This window comes from Chinchilla lanigera, unplaced genomic scaffold (genome assembly GCF_000276665.1).
Source record: "Chinchilla lanigera isolate Chin_1 unplaced genomic scaffold, ChiLan1.0 scaffold00004, whole genome shotgun sequence".
Lineage (NCBI taxonomy): Eukaryota > Metazoa > Chordata > Mammalia > Rodentia > Chinchillidae > Chinchilla > Chinchilla lanigera.
In genome coordinates, this window is record NW_004955405.1 from 9,291,572 (window position 1) to 9,317,681 (window position 26,110).

Here is a 26,110-nt window from a genome sequence, read left to right on the forward strand (position 1 = left end):
TTTAGTCCTCTTGACCTGATTCCTGTATTTGTACTTTCTTCATGTTTAAAATTTAGTATCACTCTAAATTCCATGGAAACTTTTTTTTACAGTTTTGTGTGTAGTGTTTGTAAGGTATATCAAGTCTGATGTGTGTGGGATAGTATGTATTTCTTTAATGCCTATCTCATATGGTAAATAGGCGAAAGATCTCAATGAAATGAAGTAATGTTGAATGTAGTGCAGGTTTTTTTTTAAAGTCCACTAGTAGTTTTGAAGAGATCAGCGGGGTTTTCTTAACACATAAGAGAAAGCTTTAATAATAAATGAGCACCTTAAGACAACAAGTGGGAATCTCGTAGCAACGCCTTTCCTGAGTGGACTGGCTTTTGGGACCTCTGTGCTCTTATTAATTTGGGGAGCTGCAAGTGTAAAGGAGAAGGTACAAAGGCATTTTTCTGTGGATCTAAAAAACAGTATTGACGCAGGCTTTCCTGGGTGGCATTTTTAATATTGTTGAAATCCAGTCTCATTCTCCTTAGGAACTCCAGGAAACAGGAGCCCAAATGCTAAAGATTGCTCAGAGTTAACTCTTAGGATGCTGGTTGTGAGTGATAGAAGAGATTTAATTGTGATATACTATTTTTATTGCCATTGTTACTGCTTAAGTTATGGCTCTTGTTTCAAGTTTCCTAGATTTTGAGGCCAACCCCCTGTCCTTTCCCTCCCGGTCCCCCTTCCTTGTCCTTCCATTTCCCTCTTTCTCTACCTCCCTTCCTTCTGTCCATCTGTCCACTTTTCCTGGGTATTCATGGCCCATTTCATTATTTTTATTTTTATTTTTATACATATGGGTCTCTCTGAATTCTAAGTTGCCCCCAGGCTAGGCTTGAATTTAGGATTCTCTTGTCTCAGCCTCCCAGAGTGCTAGACTTACAGACGTGCACCACCATGCTAGGCTCTGTTTTTCATATAAGCCTTGTTATTTTTATTACATATACAGTATGTATAATAAGTGAAAATATTTTTTATTTAATGTAAAAACGTAGTGGAGTCCTCAGTTTAATATTACTAATCCTTGTTATTTATCTTGATAATTGTATCCTGCTTCACTTTTTCTTTTGCTACACATGATCTAATTAGTATAATAACCCACCATATGGCGTGTGCTGCATGGCCATATTCCTGTGTTCCACAGTGAGCTTAGTGAACTACCGTCAAGGAGTTCCTGTTCAGTGGTAAGCATCTATTCACTGGTGTATAATCTGAGACTGTAGTAGGTGTATTTTTTTTATTAAGTTGCTTGATGCTCTCATAGTGGAAAAACTTCCTATTGTGAAATGGAACTACTCTTATTTTGAAGTGAAAATAAGTGTCTTTATATTTGCATATTCTTTTGCAGTGGACATCACTCTTTACCGCAATGGTTATCATGGGGACCTGAATGAGACGTTTTTTGTTGGCGATGTGGATGAGGGAGCACGGAAACTAGTGCAGACAACATACGAGTGCCTGATGCAAGCCATTGATGCAGGTCAGCCTCCACCCAGGGCCCTGCTGGCACTGCTGTGTGCTGATGGGCTGTGAGTGATTTGTCTTTGTGCTGCTGTGTTTTCTGTGCCTACTGCTTTTGCCTCTACTCTCTGCCACGGGAGTTAGCTTTGGATTTTTGCAGTGAATGGGTTTAAAGATGATCTGGGAATCCCTTGACAAGGGTGGATGAAAGGATTGCTTAGCACTCTGCCTCCTTTGAGATTCAGCTTCCGTTCCTTTGCCTGATAAATGAGGAGGAGTGTGTGGATGGTTCTTCAGTGCAATTTTTATTTCTAGTTTTTTATTCTCTGAGTTATGTGAGGATTATGTTCTCTTTATAGAAAATTAAGATGGAAGATTTTAAAGAGGAAGTTACCTTTGTTTCCTCTCTGCTTTTCATACCCCTTTCTCATCTCTGGAGGTATTGTACCCATTGTTAACACCTAGGTTTTTTCCTTCCTCTTGTACTTTAAGCCACACACAACTATGGTATGTGTTTAAAGGGAATCGTAATGTTCGTAATATTCTGTAATTTGCAATTTTTTTCAACTAATATCTTAGAAATCTTTCAGTATTATATGTACCTACATACATAGAGCTACCTTGTTCTTTTAATGGATATATATTTCATAGTATCAAAATGCCCTTGAAATTTGGAAAGTACTGTCCGTAGCATTGTAAACATTTACTCCTTTCCCCCATAGTTTAAAATACTCATTTAATGTGTTCCCTATCCTTGTGTAGAGCACTACAGAGTTTGAAAAGTTGAAATGAACTTTTCTAGAGTAGGGTTTCTGAATGTATGCATTAATGGCAAGTTGGGAGCCTGGCAATGCTTTGTTATAAGGACTTTGCATTGGAAGATGCTTAACCTAAGGCCTGGTATCTGTTCACTGGATATCAGTCACACCACCACTCTGTGGGATGAGCAAAAATCTCTGCAGATCTTACCCTTGGGACTAGAGTTGGTTCTAGTTTGACAGGGAAGACTTTTTTGCCATCGTTGTGTCATCACTGTTGGATGGGGATTTTCTTTATCGTAACTATGCAGAATGGTTAAATTTTTGTTGTGTGTCCTCACAGCCTCAAACCAGGGTTGATAGGAGTGAAAGAAAATTATTTGAAATGCAGATAGAAATTGAAAGTCCCTTTCCTCCTACCAAAAAAGTCAACATATGAAATGTATAGTTAAGAGGAATTTAAAAAGTTGGTTAAAATACAACGCCTTAACCTATTAAACCAGAAATTTGATAGGATAGGGAAACTATGTTGTAGCTGAACCTCTGGTTGGAAATCAGACTGAGAGATTGTACGAGTTAGAGGATATCCAGAACCATGACTTGATTCTCCGGGAGTCTGTGGCATTGCTCCACTCCTGAGATCTTAGTGCTAGGACAGCCTTAACAGCAAGGAGAACCATTTCTTTGTTTTGTTCTTTATGATGTCAGTACTAAAGTCATAAAAATTAAGAGTAAGTATATAGTGAAAAATACCTTTCTGTGCCCTAGGACCTGTTGCAGAGGCAACTATGAATAGAAAACCATTTTTATGGGGATAAAGAAGCCCAGGGGAAGTAATTCTTTCAGAAGTTGACCACACTGCAACTTGAAACAAGTCATTTTTTGGACATACCTTTTTCTCCTGGTACACTTTCCTCTCTTAACTCTTCTGTTCCATAGAATAGAATGGAGTAGACTAGACTAGACTAGAATATTGACCTTAGAGAAGAATGTAAAGAGAAATGTAGTTTTATTTTATTGTTTGATGTCTGTTAGTAGAGAAGACAAAAGGTGCTTGTTCACACTTCCATAGTATTGCAAGATATCCTCCTTTTCTGGCATTAAAGGAAGAACTGTTTGCCATTTAGTGGCTGTATAGCCTCTCTGTGCATTAGTCTTCTCACCTGTACATTTAGATATGAAGACATATAAAGTACTTACAAACATCCTTGACACAAAGATATTAGCTTTTTAGTGTTATATATTACTATTCTTTGTCATGAATTGCCTCTTTTTCTTTTAGTGAAACCTGGTGTTCGATACAGAGAATTGGGAAACATTATTCAGAAGCATGCTCAAGCAAGTGGATTTTCAGTTGTTCGAAGTTATTGTGGGCATGGAATTCATAAGCTTTTTCATACAGCTCCCAATGTACCCCATTATGCCAGTAAGTACTATCCAAAGATTAGGTACATGCTGTTCAACAAATTTATTTCTTTTATTTTTTTATTTTTGTTTTTTTGAGGTAGGGTCTTGCTGTGTATGTGGTTCAGGCTGACTCTGAAGTCACTATGTAGCCCAGGCTGGCCTTGAACTCATGGTGATCCTCCTTTCTCAGCCTCCCTAGTGCTAGGATTACAAGCATGCACAGTGCCCCACAGAAGAAGCTGTTCTGATTCTTATGTGTGTATGTGTGAGAGAATGGGCAGAGAAGGAATAAAAAACATTCCCTAGCATGGGGAGGCAACAAAACTTGGGTTTGGGTATGGATTAGAGAGAGAGACTCAGACAATAAAGTTTATGAATAGAATAGGAGATAGGGACCCATGATAGTGATACCACAAAGTGCCACTGACGAACAAGAGATGCTACCTGAGTTTCATACGAAAGTATTTAATTACAGGTAAACAATAGTGTTAAAAAAAAGAAGCAAGGACCAGGTACACTTCATTTTATACGTTTGATATATTTATGAAAAGTCAAGCGTAATTTGGGTTTATTTAATCAAGACATGTTGTGATCACATAGGGAAATCACTTAGGAACCTGGTAAGAGATTTATATCATCATCATCATAATTATTATTTGTATAGTAGAGATACCTTTTGAAATGTTAATCTCCGCTTGGTTTGTAACTTTATATTCTTAACCCAAATGAGAGAAGAATCAGGTAAATGTTGTATGATTTCTGTCTACCACTTCTAATGTGAAAAAAGTCTTTGATAGGTGAATTTGCTTGCTACTTTAATTCAGTTAATAATTGTTAGAAAATAATACACCCTATACTTACAAGATACATTACAGTATTTCTGAGATCGATGGAACAGCCATCGGTACTAAAGAAGTACCTAGCATTCCACTTGCAATAGTGCAGTCCTCAGGTACTGTGTACTATATTTGTTGAGTGAGATATGTTGAGAAACACAAACTTTAAGACTCTTGGAAATGAGTAGGAGTTGTAACTTTTATAGAATAATAAATCAGTAACAGAAAAAGGAATGAAACATGGATTCTCTATCACCACTGTTCAGTAGAAATATATTAGGTACATCGATGATTTATAAGTTTCCACATTACAAATTAAAAAGTATGGATGAAATTTATTTTAATACTATATATAACATATTATCAGCACTTAATGAGCGTAAAATTAGTGAGACAAAGTTACATACTGCTTCAGATTTTGAAATTTGCAGTGTTTTACATGGATAGCCTGCCTGTTTGTGACGAGCTACTTTTCAGGCACCGAATAGCTGCATACGAGACTGGTGCTGTGGGAGGGAACACAGGGGCTCTAGATGCCTTCATCCTTTGTTTTCTGTCTGTAGCACTGCACAGACATTCTTGACTGTTTGTTGTTGTTGTTATCCTCTTGGGACTATAGACTACTTCTGTGTTTGTAGTAAGTTGTGTATTATTTTGAGAGAAAGTTTGTGAGATTAGGTACGAAAAATCCAGATCGGTTACTCTATCTATTGCTTTAAAGGTTTTATACAAATGTAGAAACTTGTAATCTATAGTGATTGTGTTTAGGAAATCAGCATGGTAGCTGTTGGCCTGATGTAAACGTGAGGGTGAGGTTAGACCATACCTAGAAAGAGTGGGCTCAGTGGTTGAGTTCAGTAGATGTGTGCAGGTCCACTGTGGCTCACAACCTGACAGAGGGAAGTAAGCTGAACGTCTGCTGCTTTCGCCATCTGGTGGTCAAGTTGCGTAAGTGCCAGTCACTTGTTTACCTGATAGCTTTATCAATTCTTGGTTTTTAATTTGAAATTTAAAGGAGTTTTCCATTTTTGTCTAAGACTATTTAAAAAGACCTTATCCCTGTTTTAAAGTTCTTAGACCTTTTTGAAGAAGTGGGAGATCTAGACAGTTTAATTCATAATTGTGTTTTTCATGTTGGTCCTATAAAATATTAGTGAAGTTGGAGAGAAGGTAAAAAACAAAATAAAACAAACCAAAAGCCAGACACAACAAAAATGGAATGTCTCTTTGGAGATTTAAAAAAAAAAAAAAACCAAACTAGGGTTCAAAGACTTTGTTCTCATTTTAAGGTGAGAAAAAAGACAGTTTTATAAAACAATGAAAATCATATACAGTAATAGCTGTTATAGGCTGTGACCCTACATAGAGCCACATTCTCCTTACCTCCATAGAGGTATGAAACTTACGGCATAGTTCAAAACACCTGCCATTCAAACCTCTTTTAGACATGGATGAGTGATGGCACTTGGCTTTGTTCTGTGATTACATTTCTAATCTGCAGTACTTGATTTAGAAGTACTTCTCTTTTATAGAAGTAATAATCAGTCTGAAATCCAGCTAGTGGGTGTCCATATATTTTAATGTAGAAAACATAAGCAAAATGAAATTTGCCTAGAATAATAATAATCTGCTTCAAAGTAGGTGATTACTGGCATGCCACTTATGTGTTGAATGATGTACTTTAACAAAGAGAATCAGGGGAGTAGAAAGTAATTAAGGATCACTGTTGGGAATTTTCATTGATACTCTTGTGATCTGTTCAACACTTGGTTTTTGCTATCTTTTGAGGCTTTTTTCCCTTTAATTCCAGAAAATAAGGCTGTTGGAGTGATGAAGTCGGGCCATGTATTTACAATCGAGCCAATGATTTGTGAAGGTGAGAAAACACGCTGTAATATTTTTCAGTTGAATTTTTGTCTGTTTCTTAATTACCCATCAGATCAGTAGTCCATTTTGCTTCCTTCATACTTGCTTCCTATCCTATCTCAAACTTAAATGTAAAGAATTGAACATTGTTAAGTGTTGGCAAGGTGATATTTTCTATGTGGTAATTCTTTTGCTGTCAGTAGGTGCCAAAATAATTGGCTCCTGGTCACTTCATGAAGATCAAATAGTTAGGAGCATATGCCAAGTCTGTGTAGAAGTTCTTGCGAGGAGGGGAAAGAGGCACAGAGAAAAGTATTTGTTGAGCCATCCATTTTGAGGCAGACACAGTTGTATGATTTAAATCTGCATAGAATATAAGCAAAATGTTGTCCCTGTTATATAGAGCAATCTGATTGTTCCAGAGGCTAGCTTGTCCCAGTCACTTAGCTGCTTATGTGGCAGAATTTGTTGACTCTCAACCTTTGAGCTGCCCTCGCTTCAGAGTTTGCCCTCATGTTGCCCTATGGCATCACAAAGAATTGTGCAAAAAGCTCAGTGCCAACAAATTTAGCTATAGTTGTCCACACTATTGGGATTCCATGACAGGCATGTGGCGGTGCTCCAAGGCTTAGTGTTAGAAGCACTGAGCTCTCAGAGTGATGATCAGAAAAGAGCTGGATTGTTCTTTGCTAGTTCTTTGATGGGTTTACAAGATACAAAATGAGTTACTAATAGTAGGGCAGTGTGTCTCTGCCCTATGTAAAAAGGATACCTCTTTTCTGTGTCCTTCTAGTCTTTTTGTTGCATAATCGTGAGAGTATTTCCATGTTCTCTTTCTTAGAAATGAGTCATTAAATTTAGGCCACACTCAGGAAGAGTGGATCAAATAGTCATGATACCAGGAGGTGGGATCACAGGAGGCATTGCTAACCTAATTCTTGAAATGAAACTGGCAATCCTTATCTAGTCAGCACCCGGGGGCTACTGTAAGAACTGAGTTGTTTTATATTAATATAAAGTACCTTACCTATTTTAAGGACAAATGTAGTGTTTCTGATGTCATTGCAGAATAAGAATAAAGTTCTGATCAAAAGAATCCACTTGTGAGACATGGTAACAGTGGAAAGAAAGGCAGTGAGAGGAAAGCATTTAGTTGCATACTTTCATTAAATGGCATGTGATTGGTGAGATGTAATATAGTATTTCCAGAAGTAAGCAAATACCTTTCTAAAGAACTAGTTCAAATAATCAGATTATAACAGAAAAACTTAAGTTTAACTCAAGCAGGTTAAATCCCAGCTCTGGAATAGAAAGTCTCAAATTTTCTGAGTAGAACCCAAGCATGTTTAACTTGACATTATTATAGAACCTGTTTTTATCAAATCATAATCAAAGCAGTAACATGTTTTAAATCCATTTGTGTAAATAAGGATCATTACATTAAAAAATAACCCATTTACTCAACTTTTCATGTTCAACAAAGCATGAATTAACTTTCTTGAGCTGCCTCAAATTTTCTTTTTAGCCTGACATACAATATTGCAAAACTAGATTACATATGACTACTGAGTATATTTTGGGATTTGTCTGAGTCAGTGAGGGGTCAAAGTGATATATTTCATTTGAAGATTACTTAATATATTGATTTTTTTTGACATCTTTATTTTGAAATAAGGAAGTCTCAGTATTATATATTTATAGTAGTGTTCAGAATTGCCTTTCTCATCCCACCTCTGCCTCAGATTCTTAGGTGTTTTATCTTCCTGCTTTCTCTGCCTTGTACCTCTGTTTTCTTTTCTCATCTTCTAGCTTTTCACTGTACCTTCATATCTCTTCTCTAGTTTCAGCCTTTTCAGTTCATTTTGCATCACTGTATTTTTCTAATCGTCTTACTAACCCTTATTTTTTTTCTTTTTGCCTATCTTTCTGGTTGTAGCAGTATGGTTTATAAAAATTTGGCAGTATAATCTCTTGTCACCATCTGATTGTGTGCCTTCTATTTAAAAATCATATTAGGAATTAAGTGTTACAATAAAAGTACAAAAGTTTACATGATATAGTTTACATGATATCCTTACTAACACCAGCTATAGTTTAGTCAGATGCCAAAGTTATATCAGAAAAAAGCTAAATTTATTTAAGTTTTTACTCATGGTTCTACGATGGGTAGTATTATTGTGTTTTCTAAAATTAAGTCTAGTGCCTTTATTTTGAAAATGCCATCTTTATTTTATATTGGGAAATACAAAAAATGTGAAATTGTGTCACACCCAAGGAATTTGGTAAGGCTAACCAATTAAAAGATAGGCTTCTTAATACTGAATTTTCTAATTGGTTTTCTTCTTAGTATGTGTTTACCTAGAGAGTTTTGTTTTGCAGACTGAGTGATGAAATTGAGAGGTAGTTTTTGTTTATTTAAGGTGGGTGGCAAGATGAAACCTGGCCAGATGGTTGGACCGCGGTGACGAGAGATGGAAAGCGTTCTGCTCAGTTTGAGCATACTCTGCTGGTAACAGACACTGGCTGTGAGATCCTGACCCGGCGACTGGATAGTACACGGCCTCACTTCATGTCCTAATTTTAATTTCTCCCAAGATGACACATCTCAAAAATACCTTTTTACTGTACTATGCATTTTATTGAGAGTACAGAAAGGAAGAGGGAATTTTTTAATCACTTACTTTGTTTTGATAAGAGTGTTGTACAGCATTGGTGTGAATCCTCAAGAACTTGTCTTGAGTCTGAAAAAGCTGAGAAGAATAAAGGAAACATTGCTTAACTCCTTTTAATATTCTCCTCAGCCCCTGTTTTCTGAATACCTGTTTTCTCATTTGCCCCTTGAGCACTTTCACTTAAAGCTTCGTCTAGTTGCTTTTAGCACTGCCATAGACTGGCCATCAGGAGCCAGCTGCTTTCCAGTGAATGTGGAAAATGAAAATCCTTGAAACTCTAGCAACATCTGTTGCTCCAGATTTTTTATTTTATATATATTTGGAAATATATATATGTATACATTTTAAATTCCATATACACAATTGAGAACACCATGTGACCTTTGGTTTAGGTTAATTCTGTTCTGGCAGGGTTATTTGCTGTCATAAATGGATGCATAGTTTATAGTGACTTAATTTCTAGCTGGGAATTGGCCTCTCTGTCCTTCTTGCTAATTGTTTATACCTGTAATTGTGTGGAGGGAAGCACTCAGTGAGACCTTCCCAGTGTCCACTTTGGGTCACCAGATGACTGTGGTAACATTCAGTTCAGAAGCATATCAAACTTTTAGAAGTCTAGCTTATGGCAAAAATAGTTATGTTCTAAGTGCTGGGTGATGTTGAAAGGCATGAGAAGTTTACAATGCGCTGCCATTTCAGAATTCTATTGGTCAGAAATGGGAAAGGACAAGCCCTTTTACTTCTCCTCTCCTATTTTGAGGGCATGCCTTGGAGACACTGAAAAAAGGTAGAGGTTGCCCTGTGGGATGATGGGAAAGAGTTCTAAAATGTTTCTGGCTGTGAGCACAGTAAATCAGGGGGCTATGAGAACCTGACATTTAGTAAACCTAATAGTGATGAGGAAGGGACATTTTGAGTATCATAACCTTGCATAGGGATACTGCTGTGTGTGGTGTGCTGAAAATACATACCACCTATTCATAATGGAGAACCTCATTAGAAATAGCCTTGGTTGCCCAATATCTATGTTTCTTTCAACAATTGTTTAGATAGAAGTGTACACTGAAGATAGATCATAAAGTCTTTGTCAGTAGACAGTGTAGTGTACTTGATTACTGGGTGTCTGATGACTTTCTAGTAATTTGGTACCACTGACACATTATACTTGTAAAAGAACATCTTTCCCAGAGTGCCTCAGACCTTATTGCTTTGAGAATTATGATGTTTTCATTACTTTTATTATTTTAATGATTTAGTAAAGTGACTAAATCTGGTATAGGCTTTTGGGGTATGTGTGTAAAGTTTTTATCAAACTGTAATATTTGTGAATGGAATGCCTTGTAATATGAATGTTAATATAATGTGTAAAGGGAGATTAAAAAGTTTAAATAATTATACTGCTCTGTAGTGATTAACTTTCCTTCATTTTGTTTGGGATTTTGAGAGGGAATTGGGATTTTGAGAGGGAATTGGTGGAAATGGAGAGGCCGATTTCATAATCAGAAACAAACTCATGATCATTTGAGCACAAATACTTTTTCAGGAATGGCCACCCTATAATTGTAGTATTGTGCTTAATCTGTCAGCAACATCTGAGATGCAGCCATATTTTTGAGAGCTTTTAAGACTGAGAACACTGAATATTTAGGGGAACATTTTATATTCTGATAGTAGAATTAACAGTTATGGGTTTATTCAGTTTCTCTTATTAGAAAATAAGGTCAAGGAAGAAAATCTAGATAGTTTTGTGGGAAAAAGATAAAAACATTACACTGTAATAGTGCTTTTTTGGGGGGGATTTTTAAACAGTGTGGGCCCTAGTCTATCAGATTATAAATTACATTATTTTTCATGACTGGGACAAAATAGCAGACATCTATAACTTAATAGAGAAGAGGTTTAGGTTGGCTCACGGTTTTAGTGGGTTCAGTTTATGGTTGGCTGGCTCTAAGGCAGAAATGGCAGCCAGAAAGCACAGACAGGAGGTGGAGGTGGGAACAAGAATGCCTCCTTATAGGTCATGGTCCCACGAACCCACCTTTTCCAACTAGGCCCTACCTCCTGACACTACCTTTTTGAGCTATGAACCTATCAGTGAATTAACCCAGTGATGAGTATAGTGTGCCCATGATCCACTCACCTAAAAGCCCCACCTCTGAACATGAGACTTTCGGGGGACATTTTAGATCTAAACCATAGCAAATATTTATAATAATTGTAGATTTAGTCAACAGAACATAGTTTCATTGTTCTAGCAGCTTTTTACAAGGCAAGTCTGCATATACTTAAGATTAAGTTTTAAGATAACTTCTTTTCCTGCTAGTTCTCTAGCCCCCTTGGAGTAATAATGTAAAAGAAGGGAAATATGTTTGCCCTTTGTTCACTATCTGCTGATACAATAGATTTGTGGGTTAGAACCTCTTCACTAACACTTTTTAAATACTTGATAGCTACATATCTAAGTAAATAGGTAAAAGGAGGTTTAGTAGTTTGCCATCTTAGTTTGATTCCTCAGCCTGTCCTATAATCACTTTTGGTTTTTCATTGAGTTTGGTTTAAGTTTATAGCAGGGTGTTTACTTTCCAGAAGCCTCCAGATGTACAGAGTGTATATGATCTGTTATTTCTTCCTATAAAAATATTTTTTACTTCCACTTAAAGTTGAAAGTACAGTATAAATAACATGTATCATTTACCTGTATTCAGCAATTATTATTTTGCCATCTTTGTTTCGTATCTGTATAAGCACATTTTTGGGAAGGGCCTTGCACATGTTAGGGAAGTCTTCTACCACTAAGCAGTAGCACTTTTCTTTTGAAAGAAGGTGCATCATACTTCGTCCATTACTATTTTAACAAATATTTCTTTTAATTTTTTTTTTTTATTTTAAAGAGAAAAGAACAAAAACAAAACAACCCAAAAACTATAAAAATGGTACAGAATTTCAAAACAAGATGATAGGAAATAAACAGTGGTTGTTGTTTTACTTATTATTATCCTGAAAATAGTTGCTCAGATTACCAGATATAAGTATGCAAGATTGATCAAACAATTAAACATTAACTGTTCCTTTCAATAAACCAATAGAAATTAGTAGTACTATTATCTTAGCTATTGTGTGTGTATTTCCCTTCTTTCTTTCCTTCTTTCCCTCATCCCAGTTGTTCTTTCCTATTAAGCAGTTTCTTTCCCTTTCACCATATCTATTGTACCTTTCAGTTTTATTTACTTTTTTAGGTTCTTACACTGGAGAGACAATATGATGTTTACACATGTGGGTCTGATTTATTTCACTTATGAGTATGGACTTCAGTTGTTTCCATTTACCTATAAAAGCCTCAAGTTTATAGCTGAGTAACACTCCATTGTATAAAAATACATCTTTTTTATCCATTCCTCAGTTGATGGGCATTTGGATTATTTCCAAAATTTTGCTAGGACAAATTGTGCTGCTGTAAACATGGGTGCACATATATTGCTGTGGTATGATGTTTTTAGTTCTTCTGGAAAAATACCCAAAGGGGGAATGGCTAGGTTAAATGGGACTTCTAATCCTAATTTTTTGAGGAATCTCCAGACTGATTTCCAGAGTGGTTGCACCAGTCTACATTGCCACCAAAGCTGAGAAGAGTTCCTTTTTCCCTGCAACCCTTCCAGCATTTGTTGTTGGTTGATTTCTTGATGGTGTGCATTCTTACTGGGGTGAGATGAAATGTCAGTGTTGTTTTAATTTGCATCTCTCAAATGACTAATGATGTTGAACTTTTTTCATGTATTTATTTACCATTTGTATTTCTTTATCTGAGAAGTGTGTATTAATCTCTGATGCCCATTTTTGGATTGGGTCTTTGAATTTGGGGGGGCGGTCTGAGTTTTTTCAATTCTTTATATGTTCTAGATATAAGTCCTGTGTCTGAGGGACAGTTAGCTAAAATGTTTTCTCACTCTGTGCATTGCCTTTTCACTTTATTGGTGATTTCTTTTGAAGTACAAAAGCTTTTTAATAGGACATGCTCCCAGTTGTTGATACTTTGTAGTGCTTCCCATGCAGTTTAGATTTTGTTCATGAAGACTACTCCTATGTCTTCAAGATTTTTACCTCCTTTCTATTCTAGATTTAGTTTGTCTGCTTTAATATTTAAATCTTTGATCCATTTTTACTTTAGTGCATGGTGATAGACATGGGTCTAGTTTTAGTCTTCAGCTTGTATTGTAGAGTTTTTCCAGTACCACTTATTAATGAGGCTTTCTTCCACTGAACATGTGTAGGGGACAGCGACTCTTAGCATATCATTTTTAAGATAGAATAATTCTAGTCTTAGTACAAGCCTCAAAATGTGTCTTGAGAAACATCCCAGAGGCGTTGTAAAAAGTTAACTTTGCAGTTGACTTTGCCCTGGAATGCTTCTCCAAAGACAGGGAACACCCAGGCCCAGATAACTACCTATGACCCTGCCTGGGTTGTTTCATCCCTTCCCTGGCCCTAGATAAACATTGTAACCAAAAAGGAAATGTATGGTTATCTAAAGGGGGACATACAGAAGAGAGTACAGAAACTGTGTATCATTGTGGTTGGGCTCATGACGGGGCCTGACCTGGTCATGTGGGACAAGGAAAACAACATGTGGCCACCTATGTCAACACTGCAACATTCCAGTCTGTTACCATAGAAACCAAAGGTGTATTTAAGGTTAAAACAAAGTAAGGTCAGCCACCCACCTTCCTGACCTGCAAGTCTGGGATGTGCGGTGACTGGTCTAAATACAATAAACTGTTCTTCCCTAAAATTGAATCCTTGGGTCTTTTGTGGAAATCAGCCCGTCTCCCACTACATGTTTGGCCCCTTTGTCAAACATAAGGTGGCTGAGTGTGTTTGTAGTTGTGTCTGCATCTTCTAATCTGTTCCACTGGTCTGCACATTTATTTTTTTGCTATACCATGCAGATTTTATCACAGTAGCTTCGTAGTATAATTTCAAGTCAGGGATTGTGATGCCTCCTGACTTGTCTTTGTTGCCCAGGATTGCCTTTGCTATTCTGGGTCTCTTCTGCTTTCAGATGAATTTTAGGAGTATTTTCTCTGTTTCTGTGAGGTATGCTAGTGGTATTTTGATTGGGATTGCATTGTTTGTATAACAATGTTGGAAGTATGGCTATTTTCACAATATTTGGTCTTCCTATCCATGAGCAAGGAGTATCTTTCCATTTTCTGATATCCTCTTTGATCTCCTTTTTGAAAGTACTGTCATTTTCAATATATAAATCTTTTACTTCCTTTGGTTAGATTGTTTCCTAAGTATTTCATTTTTTTGGATGCCATTGTGAAGGGTGTGGGTTCCCTAATGTCTCTCTGAATAAGTTGGTTGTTTGTATACAAGAATGCTATTGATTTTTGAGTATTGACTTTCTGTCCAGCCACACAACTGAATTTGATTATAGCATGTATTTCTTAAATGTAAAGACAGGGAGCTAAGTCAAGAGGATCTCAAGTTTGAGCTCATTCTTGCAATTTTGGCAAGACCCTACCTGAAAATAAAAACAGGCTGGGGATATAGCACAGTGCAAAGGCCCTGGCTTTAATCTCCAGTGCTGCAACAAAACAAAACAAATAAAGGGGAGACAGACATGATTATAATAGTTAGCACATCTAAGCAATTCAACATTCATACAGAATTACCTAGATTCTAATGTGCCTTGTGCATTAAAACTCTCAATTTTAGCTTTTTAATAACCAGAATCTGAGTCAAAGACATTTGACTATGTATCTGTAGTTTTGAGTAAAAAAATCCTTTTATGAAATTGACACTTGAAAATCAGGCCAATGGGGTTGTTTGTCATAGGCTACAGGCTGGGTTCAGTGTAAACACTTGGACAGAAGACTGTACCGATGACTTGTTGTATGTATCACTGCATCCTAGAAGGCCCATGTTCTTGTTACATAGTTGCCAGAGCTGTTTGATCACCTGGTGTTCCAGGTATTTCTGATTGTGAAAGCATCTTTTTCTTTAAGTAATTTGGGAAGAAATAGAGCCACTTGGATGTCCTGTTCTCTTAATGATTTTAGCATCACTGATGATCACTATTTTATTACAATGGTAACTGCAAGTGGGCATTTTCTGTCTAGTATTCCATCTGTATTTATTAGCTGACATTTTTCTACAAAGAAGTACTTCCAGTCCTTTAAGTCCTTTATCTCTTGAGTATCAATGTAGGATTATAGATTTTATAAAATTGGATTAAATTATTGTAATTTTTCCAAATTTGGCTAGCACCTTAAACTGTTCATGAGTTATTTTGAACTATTGGTCTGAGTCCTTGCTTTTTGTCATAGCAAGGTGTTCTAGGCTTACCATGCATTGTGGCCCACATTTCTTTATGAAGAATTTTTTGTACAGTGGATCCTCAAGTTATGACTGGCCCCTCATATGAACAGCGTAGGTTATGACCAGAATTTTAGCTTTAACTTAGTGATCAAAGTCTTGAGTTATGACCCAAATGCTGCCTGCTTGTGTGGTTGTAAAGACGTGGTGCCAGGAACATGTCTGTAAGTATGTGTCAGTCTGAGCCCAGATGTGTGTGTTTGTGGATGTTATTTCAGTCAGTCGTTCATGTAATTGCTATGATTATTGCCATCAAAATGGGCTCATAAAAGCTAGAAAAGAAGTTAAGGAAGGAAGGGAAGGTAAAGGGATCACAGTTGAAAAGAAGGAAATTGTGGAGCAATGTGGGAGTGGCATTCATGTGACTGATCTTGCTAATACGTACAGAGCATTGAAATCCACCATCTCAACAATCTTATGGAGAAAAGATTTGTACTGTGTAAGGAAGATAGTGTTGCTGAAGGTGTTAAACTCGTCATGATCAATAGTGTTAGTCGAGGTAGAAAGGCTGCTAGTGTGGTTAAATGAAGGCAGATGGTAGGTTATAGCCTGAGTCTATAATTTGTGAAAAAGCTAGGGCTATAAATGCAAACCTTGTAAAGGATAGTCCATCGAGTGATAATGGTGAAATATTTCATGCCACTAAGGCATGGTTTCACAATTTTAAAGCTAGAACTGGGGTTCATAGTGTAGGAATGGTGAATCCACCAGTGCTGATAAAAGGGCTACTGAAAATTATATGCACCATTTCAAAATGATGACACAGAGAAATTTTTGCTCTGAAGTTTTCAACTGTGATGAAACTGGCCTTTTCTGGAAGAAAATGCTCAGAACATACTTACCCAGGGAGAGAAGAAAATGCCAGGCCACAAGCCTATGAAGGACAGGCTAACCTTATCACTATGTGCCAATATGAGTGGTGACCTCAAGATAAAGCCTCTCTTGGTTTATCACTCTTGAGACTTCTAGTGTTCACAAAAGCTAAAGTCATGAAGAATAGGGCTGGGGTCATGTGGAGGTCTAACACAAAAGCCTGAGTAATGAGTATTTTTCCTTGAGTGGAGCAGGGAGGCTTTCTTTGCTACTGTTAAATATCTAGAGGACAAAAGTTTACCACTCAAGGCTCTCATCATGGCCAAGGTTCCTGCTCGCCCACAGGATTTGAAAGAATTGGCTGAAGAATTCCGATGGCTCTGTCGAGTTCCTCTCACCTAATACAGCTTCTCTACTACAGCCTGTGGGACCAGCAGGTTATAGCTAACTTTAAGAACCTATACACCAAGGAACTGTTTCTGAAGTGCTTCCAGAGGTGTCAGATGCAAATTTAACCCTTAAAAGAGTTCTAAAAGGAACATTATGACACCCTTTCTTGTGTGGGGTTGAGAAATCCTGGGCCAGTGTCTCTTAAGGACACAGATCTGCCTGGAACAAAGTGTGGCCTAAAGTTATACAGGAGAGAGACTTGGAAGGTTGTGTAGAGGAGCCTGAGCCTTCACTTGGCCCTGTGGTTGATGACATTGTCACTATAGCAGAGTCCATAGGCTTGCAGGTACAGTGGTGCAGTTGAGGGACTGGTGGAGGAACACTCGGAGCAACCGTCTACAGAGGAACTTCAGCAACTTCTGGCTGAGGAACAGAGAATGGCAGCTGAGGAGCTTTCTGAAGAGGAGAGAGACTGTCAATAATCAGTGCAGCAAAGTTCTGAAGTAAAGGAAATCCTGAAAAAATGGACAAAGCCACAGACATTTGTAGAGAAGACCTAGTGAGCCAGAAGCAGGTCCTAGTGGGCTACAGACTCCCAAGAAGAGAAGGGACACAGCTGGATTCTTGATGTTGTTATGGAAGGGGACTCGCCTTCCAAACAATAACCACCTACCTTTTCATCCTCCCTTCCTGGTGGCCAAAGATGTCAACTTGAATGGTGAGTACAGCATGAAATTGTTTCTGGTAAATTAGGTGCATTTTATATTTTGGTGAATATACTAGGAAAATTATTGGTGTTTCTGGTAAATTGTGCACATTCACAACTTTTTTTTTATTATGAAAGGGTTAAAGGGTGCTTTGGGAGTTTTAGAACACATTTATGGGTATTTCCATTATTTCTTATGGGAAAAAGTCTTGGTTTACAACCAACTTGAGTTACAACAAGCCCTTGCAAATGAATTGAGTTCGTAAGTTAAAGATCTACTGTACATTGACACAATTTAGCAACAGTTTATGTATAATGTGAGTATAAAGCACATTTGCTTTATTTCAGTAGTTGGGTCAGGACACCAGATGATTCACAGGCTGTTAAAACTTTAATCAGGGTACTTGAGCCTTGTGTGATTCTGAGATAAGGCCAAGGAATAGTATTAAAATATACAATACAGAGGTCAACATATTTTAAAACACATTTCTGTTGAGTTTATCCTAACACGTTGATATTTTTGGCAATCAATATTTCAGTACATTTTAAGTGGAGGTATTCTATGGTGGATTCTCCTTTTAATTTTTTGAGACAAGGCCTGGGTATGTAGCAGACTGGCCTTGAACTATGTAGCCCAGGCTGGCCTCAAACTCACAGTGAATGCCTCCTGAATGCTGTAATCCTCAGTGGGATGACAAGCACGCACCACCAAGCCTGGCTGTCCTTTGTAAGTGTGTGCATGTTTACCCCATGCATACTGAATTCTGCTCATTAGTTACTTTGGTAAAAGTGAGTCTGCTTGTGGGGCCAAACTGTTGCTTTGTTCCCATAAAATCCCACTAAAATCTGTAAAACAGATGTATGTCCTGTGAGTTGTTAAGGCACAATTGCTTTGGTTTAGTTTTATTATCAAAACAGCTGTTTAAAGTGTTTTTCAAATGTACTGTGGTAAACTTTTCCTCAAAAAATATCTGCTGACCATCTGATCTTGCTTATAATTCAAACCAAAGTAGCTGACTCCGAAGTTGTTTTTTTTCCTGCATTAGTATTTCTCTAAACCCAAGGAAGTATTAATCTTCTTTGTTTATTAGCCTGTTGGGCAGATTGGAGGCCAAGTGGAAAGTTATGAATCATTCTGTGCATATAAGATAAAAATTTCCCTTCTGCAAATCAGTTACCAGGTAAGTATAATTTTGCTTAGTATAATAAAATAAATGGAAGTAGCTCTGTGTGTATTTTTTGGAGCCATCTTTGTTTACATATGATGTATATATTGACTGGTTTCACTGAACTTCCATCCCAAATTACTCCTTCATCCCACACATTCTACTTTGTTAGTTTCCTGTATATGTAATAATAAACTCATATCTTTCTCTATTAAGTATTCTTAGGTAGGTTAACTAAGAAAACAAAAGAGCCAAATGTGGCCATGTGTCGTGGTGCACACCTGTATCCTAGTAACTTGGATGATGAAGCAGGAAGACTGCCATGAGTTTGAAGCTAGCTTGAGCTATGTAGTGAATTTAAGACTGATCTGCACTACATGATGAGACCCTGTCTCAAAAAAAAAAAAAAAAAAAAAAAAAAAAAAAAGCCTAACAGGCTAAAAATGGAAATGTAGGCAAGGTTTTTGCTAAGCAAATGTAAATGTCCTAATTAAATTTAGATTCTTAAATTTAAAAAATAACTATTAGCTTTCATGAAATACAATGGGAGTTAATATCCATTTGTATTAAGATGACCTATCTTTGTCCAAGAAAGCAGTTTGAACTTCTAAAAATTTCCCAACAATCCTTTTAAAGTAGTAGAGTTCTAATTTAGAACAAGATAAATTTACGTACATGCACACAGATTTTTAGCACTGTGCTAATCTATACTTTTCCTAGATCCTACCTAAGATCATGTAATAAAAAGGTCTTCTTTTAAAAAAAAAGTTTCTATACCTATAGCTGAATCCCATGATCTAAGAATCCTTATAGTAAAGGTTTTGGAAAATTCATTCCTTATACTGGATCTTGGAAGGAGACAACTATGCTTTTAGCCCAGGAAACTAATGCTAACTAAGTATGTACCTAACTGTGACAGAAATGAAAAGTAAACTCAAACTGGCAATAATAAGAATTGGAGTGGTGTTATTTTGAGACTGATGCGCTACCCACTGCACTAATGGGGCACCTAGAGTGGTGTTATTTTAAAATCTTAAAAGTACTTTACATTTTTATATTGGTGAACACAAACTTGCTATTCCTATTCGTGTATAAAGAAAAATAAAGGAGAAAAGCTTAAAAACAAACGAGAAGCATTGCCTGATTTCTTCTACCTTTCCTTTGGGCAGAATCACCATGAGAATGAATGAGCATAAAAAGATGACAACATACAAATGTAGAAATTATTTTTATTCCGTTCAGATATTCCTCATAATGAGCTTGAAGTGCTTATGTGAAAAGCAGGGTCTAGAAAACAGATTTGTGACTATTAAGTTTTGTGCTTGATTACTGAGATGGAAGAATGAACTACACATAGAACACTACTCCCTGGAATAGTAACTGAAAGTTTCAGAGGCTTTGAACTTGGAGGATCTCCCTGCCCGTCAGGCTGCTTGCCATCGGATCACCAAACGTGGGTAAAGATGGACATACTTTTCTCTTGATTTTAAATCTTTACAACAGTTCGAATGCTGTAAGAGAAGGAAGCAATAAGCAGATTTTGGGATGACAGTTAATGACCACTATAACTTTTTTCACCCTCTTTTATAAATCCCAAATCCCTATTATATTCGATAATATGTACTTAAGAAAAAACTTACCTCTTTCCTGAATGCATCAGTTCAAAAGCCTCATTAATTTGGTCAAAGGGCAGATTGCCAGTCACAAATTCATCCACTTTTATCTTTTTGGACATATATTCAGACACCAACTTTGGAACACTTTCTACACTCTTCCACCCTAAAAGAAAGCATACATCTGTTAGTTTATACAAGTGTTATGTTATGCAGCATTTCTAGAGTATGCTTATTAGTGGATGGCACAAAGAAATTTAAAATAATGAAATTTTTGACAATTCCAAGTCATGAAAAATAGAAAAAGTATGAAGTGCAAGAAAAATCTGACACAATTTTAGTTACAAAGAGGTAAATATTTTTGAGTATTTTCCTTTTTCTGTGTTTCAGATTTCCTAACTCTCATCAAAGTATTGGCCAAAAGAAATTTCTACACTCTGCAAGGTGAAACTCTTGAAGTCAGAAAGAAAAAACTTGATATAATAGATGACCTTATCCTAGGTTTTAAATTCAACAATGAAGTAAGTAGGGGTAGCACCTTAGAATAGAACACAAAACTAAAAAAGTAGGAAATCTTTTAAGTGATACAATTTTACATAAAAGATGCTTCGTTTCTCACTTGTAGGAAAAGCAGTAAATCCACACAAAGAAGCTTTCCCCTCACTTAAGGATGGTTTGAACCATATTTCTAACCTCTTCTAAGTCTTCCAAATGTCCTTCCTTATGCCTTCCACCAGTATTTTTTCCTGACAAATCATGGAAATTTAATATTTCCTCTTTAGATCTGTCTAGTAATGTAGTCACTCCTACTGTCCCAAGTGTGCTCAATTGGTGGCCCAGGATAGGATATGCCTGTGTTATACTAAAATTCAGGAGAAGATTTGCTCCTTACCTATATGTACCTTATATGCAGCCCAACAGAATTTCTCTTCACTCAGTGTAGTCTAGTGAAGCCTGGCATGTCTAATGCCTGTGAGTGGAGCAGAACTTCTACTTACATCTGAAGTCATAAAATGGCATCTTGATTCATGAACTTGATTCTTTCCACAGTTCTGTTTGCAAACTGAGTTGGATGAGAACTGAATCAAATTCAGTGGTTAAGTTTAATGCTAACCTTATGGGGAAATTTGTTTCAGGTCTCATGCGGTTCAACTTGTGACCAAAATGATGCAGAAAATTGAGTTTGTACCACTGTAATTTAGCAGTGCAGGGGGTTGCCATGCTCCAGTGAATATCCCAACAGGCATGTGCAGGGTGAAGCTTCAGTTAGATGATACTACCAAACCTCACTTGCCTCACTCACCAAGCTCAGAATGTCCTTAATTTTTTTTGGGAGGGGGTGCTGGGAATTGAACTTATGTGTCCTTTAAATTATAGTAAGATGCTACTTCCAAGTAGCATGTGTGGCTTTAATGAGTCTGCTCTACAGCACACAAATGTGGCATATGCCTAGGCTCTGGAAAGGTGGTTAGGCAGACTGATGCTAAGGTAAATAGGACAAAGGAGGAAAGTTTTGTCCAGCCCTCATTTTAGCATATGCTCCGAAGCTACTTCTGCCTTCAAAGAGGATGGCATAATAGAAGCTCAAGGTGCATAACAGACCCTTAAATACAGATCATTCAAAGCTCATGTGTCTTTGCTCTCCCCCTAAGAGGCTAGTAAGATAAAACTTTTAGAAATGTATAAAGACTGTGGATTTCTTTAACTCACATGTTTTCAGTTTAAGTCTCAGTATCGGCTGTAACTGAAATTGTTATTATTCACAAAGTATAATCACACCTAGTGACCAATGCACTCTGGAAAAATAAGTAAAACGAGTAAAATGTGACAACCTATGTAAGTCCAAAGCATGACACAGTGTGGCCAAAACTACTCTTTGCTTACCTGCAACCAATTTCTCACTTCTGCCCTGCCCCCAACTTTTTCCTCCTTAACAAACTTCAGTATTGCGTGTTTAAAAGTGTGTAACCAGTGACCATTTTGTGGAAGGCAGCTATGCGCACCACTATACCACGAACACCTCCAGTGACCATTTTGTGGAAGAAGCTGAGAACTTCTCCAGCTCCAGGGGTAAATACTGATGGAATTAAAAACAAAATGATCCTGTAAGCATCAATTCATGACAAGAAGGTAGCTTGTGGAGATCTTTGTTAATACAGGAAAATCAGACTGATTAAAAATCTGCTAATGAAAATAGTAAGAGAAAAGGTGCTTATCCACTGAATTACCTCCAAAGGCAGTGCCTTTCCATGTGCGACCTGTCACCAGCTGGAATGGACGAGTGGCGATTTCTTCACCTGAAGCAGCTACTCCAACCACCACGCTGACACCCCAACCTTTGTGGCACGCCTCCAGTGCTGCTCTCTGCATGTACAAAGACCCAGTCACAGAAGCCAGTGCATAGTGCTCAGAATAACGGCTTCCCTAGAAAGTTCTAGGACTTGTTAGAAAAATGGCAACAAATGTCCAAAACTTACTGTTTAGTAAGTTTAATTTTACTGAGCAATTAAAATACAAATATTTATTTTTATCTTTTCAAGGATTATGGAACGAATTAAGTTTGTGAACCACAGAACCACTGTAAATCCTCTCTCCACATGCGTAAGAATAAACCTAGACACCTCTCTTATGCAGGTTCAAAATCAACTCTCAACAGAATTAAGTGTATGAAACTGATAGGAGAAAATACAGGGAAGCACTTCTAGACAATGGAATGGGCAAGAAATTTTTGGACAAGACTCCAAAAGCGGGGCTGGGGATTTAGCTCAGCGGCAAAAGCGCCTGCCTGGCAAGCTCAAGGTCGTGAGTTCGGTTCCCGGTACCGGAGAAAAACAAAACAAAACAAAACACTCCAAAAGCGCAAGAAATCAAAAAATAAATGGGGCTTTATTAAAGTGAAATGCTTCTAGAGAGCAAATAAAGTAACTGTAGAGATCACCTACAAAATGGGAGAAGATATTTGCAAACTATAAATCTGACAAAGGGGTTGATATCTAGAATTCATAAGGAACTTTAAACAACATCGTTTAAAAATAGGCAGTAGATATTTCTCAAAGCATGACATAAAAACACTAGTATTATCAGGGTATTATTACTTTTATGTCCACTGCAGCATGTAACAACCAAGAAACAAACTTACGTTTTCATCAGCCGATGAATCGATAAAGAATATGTGGTATTCACGTACACAGTGATCCCTCACCTATCGCAAGAGTTACGTTCCAGAGACCCCCATGATAGGTGAAAAGTAGCAAGTAGCAGTAGTAGTCTTATATTTAATTTATATATATTTTATATATATCCGAAATAGCAGTCTTATATTTAATTTATATATATTTTATGGCTTCATAAACCCTTCCCACACTCCTATAAACCTTTCCCACTTTATTTACTTTTCCCAAACTCTTATAAACCCTTCATATGCTCTTAAACACTTTCTACACTCTTAAACCTACATGTAAAATTCTATAATGGATAGTTGATGTGAAGTGGACAAGGAGAGATGCTGAACATATGGGCACACTGCCAGAGAGCAAACAGACTGATGCTGCTGTCACTGAGCCAATCAGCACCCAAGATAAAGAACACAGTGCTGTGGTTGGTCGCCTTCCATTCCATCAGCCAGTAGTGTGCTGTGTACAATCTCATTTTGGCAAACTGGCGCCAGTGGTAGTGGTGTACTGCATTTCCACTGTGTACAGTATACTATTCATCCACTGATGAAATATATACTGTATTTTATTTCAATTTACTATTTTTAATATGTCTGACTTAACATTTTTTTATATTGTTTTAAATTTTTTAGACAAAAATAAACTCATATTATATAAATACCTATATACCGCAAAATCCAATGATACAGTGAAAACTCCGTGATACAGAATTAGGTATTTTTTTTAAAAACCCACAATACAGTGAAGCCACAGTAACTGAACTGCAATATAGCGAGGCAGGACTGTAGTAGGGTGAGTGGTGGGATGGTGAAAGGTACCAGTTAATGGGTACCAAGTAAAATCAAGCTCTGGTGTACTGCTGCACAGTAGGGTGACTACAGATAACAATAATGTACACTTCAACAAGCTGGAAAAAAGGATTTTGAAAGTTTTTGCGATACAGGAATGACAAATATTTGAGGAGTAAATGTTTGACTTGATTTAAACACTATACAGTGTATGCATGTATTGAACATTACGTGGTACCTGTTAATATGTACAAATTTTATGTGTCTGTTAAAAATCTTAAAAATAAAGGAACTCCTTCAAAATTTGAAAGAGGAGAAGTAGTAGTAGTACTTCCTAGTGTGTACTTAGTGTCATATAGGTGTTGCTACTGTCTGTATTTCACAGATGAGGAAAATGGAATTTAGTCTCCTTTTCATTTAATGAGACATATTTTTTCTTCTTTCCAGTTACTCTTGCATATTTCCATGTATAATAAAATAGTTACTTTTCCTTCTTTTATTAGAATATTTTTGTATGACTTCCATTTGTAATTCAAATAGTTATTTTCCCTTTTTTCCTTAGAATAATTCTTATCCACAGACCTTTCCTGTAGGAAAACAACTTTTAATCTTAAGGAAAATGCATTTTTAAAAGGTTCCACAAAAAAAGGATGAAGCAAAGCATACTCACCATGACCTTCACATTTCCAATACACTCAAAGGAATAGTCCACTCCTCCATCAGTCATCTCAATGAGTACCTCTTGGATGGGTTTACTGAAGTCCTGGGGATTAATACATTCAGAGGCTCCAAATTCTTTGGCCCTTGAGTATTTATCTTTATTGATGTCTATACCAATGATCCGGGATGCACCAGCTACTTTACAGCCCATGATAACTGCCAGTCCAACTCCTCCCAGGCCAAAGACAGCACAAGTAGAGCCAGGCTCCACCTAATAGTGAAGACAGTTTTTAAGACACTCATTCTACAAAAGTCTAGGAAATCACTATGTTTTTATACAGCAGGCCAGTTGCAACATCTCAGCAAAACTTTGCTGAGTTGAGTTAGGAGGTAGAAGCTAGCTCTTACCTTGGCAGTGTTTACAACAGCACCATAACCAGTTGAAATACCACAACCGAGAAGGCAGACTTTATCCAAAGGTGCCAGAGGATCTATTTTAGCCACAGAGATATCAGCTACAACTGTGTACTCAGAAAATGTGCTGGTTCCCATGTAGTGTAAAATGGTCTTTCCTTTGCAAGTAAATCTGCTACTACCATCTGGCATCAGCCCTTTCCCCTGAGTGACTCTAAGAAAAATAAGGAAAATAGGGTATAATCACATTTCTTAAAACCCAAAGAAAAAAGAAAGTTTTAAAAATATGACTAATAAATATTCAAAGAAATGTCCTGAGTCTAACTTCTAATGTATTCATTAATAATTTAGCTGCATATGAGGTAAACTTTCAATAAATTTATAATCTTAACCCATCTTTTGGTGTCTTTGTACAGCTTATTGTCAGATTTCTGAATGCATTTTAACAGGTATAAATGAAATTTTTAAACAATTTCATCACATAACTTTGAGGAAATGCAGCATCACAAAAGATGAAACCCAGGGGCTAGGGATATAGCTCAGCGGCCCAAGTGCCTGCCTGGCAAGCGCAAGGTCCTGAGTTCAATTCCCAGTACCAAAAAAAAAAAAAAAAAAGACCAAAATGAAGCCCAAACTAGTAGCTACACAATTGGAAAGAATTATCCATATCAGCTGGTGAAAACAGATGGCCAAACTGGATAAATTTAATTTAGATCCTCAGAGGGTGTTCTTCAAAAGTTTAACAGTCCTTAAGAAGTCAAGCTGTATTTCCTCTTCCCTTTTATTTTGCTGTGTAGTTAATTATACCAACAGAGGAAAACTCAAAGAGGCATGTAATAAATGGTAACAAAAATTATTTGTAATATTCTAAAACAGAGAACTTAACATCTTGCCTAGGAGTATAGGCTGTAAAAGTCAGATCACCTTGTTCAAAACTGATGTGACCTGGGCAAGTTAACCTTTGTGCCTCAGTTTT

General features: G+C 37.0%; 2 protein-coding genes across 2 annotated transcripts in view; one reads left to right on the top strand and one right to left on the bottom strand.

The window, feature by feature from the left end:
• Positions 1-10,430, top strand: part of Metap1 (methionyl aminopeptidase 1) — a 90,189-nt gene extending 79,759 nt beyond the window's left edge. The window contains exons 10-13 of the mRNA XM_013519385.1: positions 1,382-1,513; positions 3,535-3,678; positions 6,306-6,371; positions 8,782-10,430. Coding sequence (XP_013374839.1) covers positions 1,382-1,513; positions 3,535-3,678; positions 6,306-6,371; positions 8,782-8,939 — 500 coding nt within the window. The 3' untranslated portion in view covers positions 8,940-10,430. The remainder of the gene's footprint in view (positions 1-1,381; positions 1,514-3,534; positions 3,679-6,305; positions 6,372-8,781) is intronic.
• A 9,268-nt stretch (positions 10,431-19,698) lies between these two features.
• LOC102021619 (alcohol dehydrogenase class-3) overlaps positions 19,699-26,110 on the bottom strand; it is a 16,650-nt gene continuing 10,238 nt past the window's right edge. The window contains exons 5-9 of the mRNA XM_005374293.2: positions 25,129-25,348; positions 24,731-24,991; positions 22,328-22,463; positions 20,127-20,265; positions 19,699-19,997 (exon numbers count right to left, since the gene is read on the bottom strand). Of these exons, the coding sequence (XP_005374350.1) occupies positions 19,973-19,997; positions 20,127-20,265; positions 22,328-22,463; positions 24,731-24,991; positions 25,129-25,348 (781 nt within the window). The 3' untranslated portion in view covers positions 19,699-19,972. The remainder of the gene's footprint in view (positions 19,998-20,126; positions 20,266-22,327; positions 22,464-24,730; positions 24,992-25,128; positions 25,349-26,110) is intronic.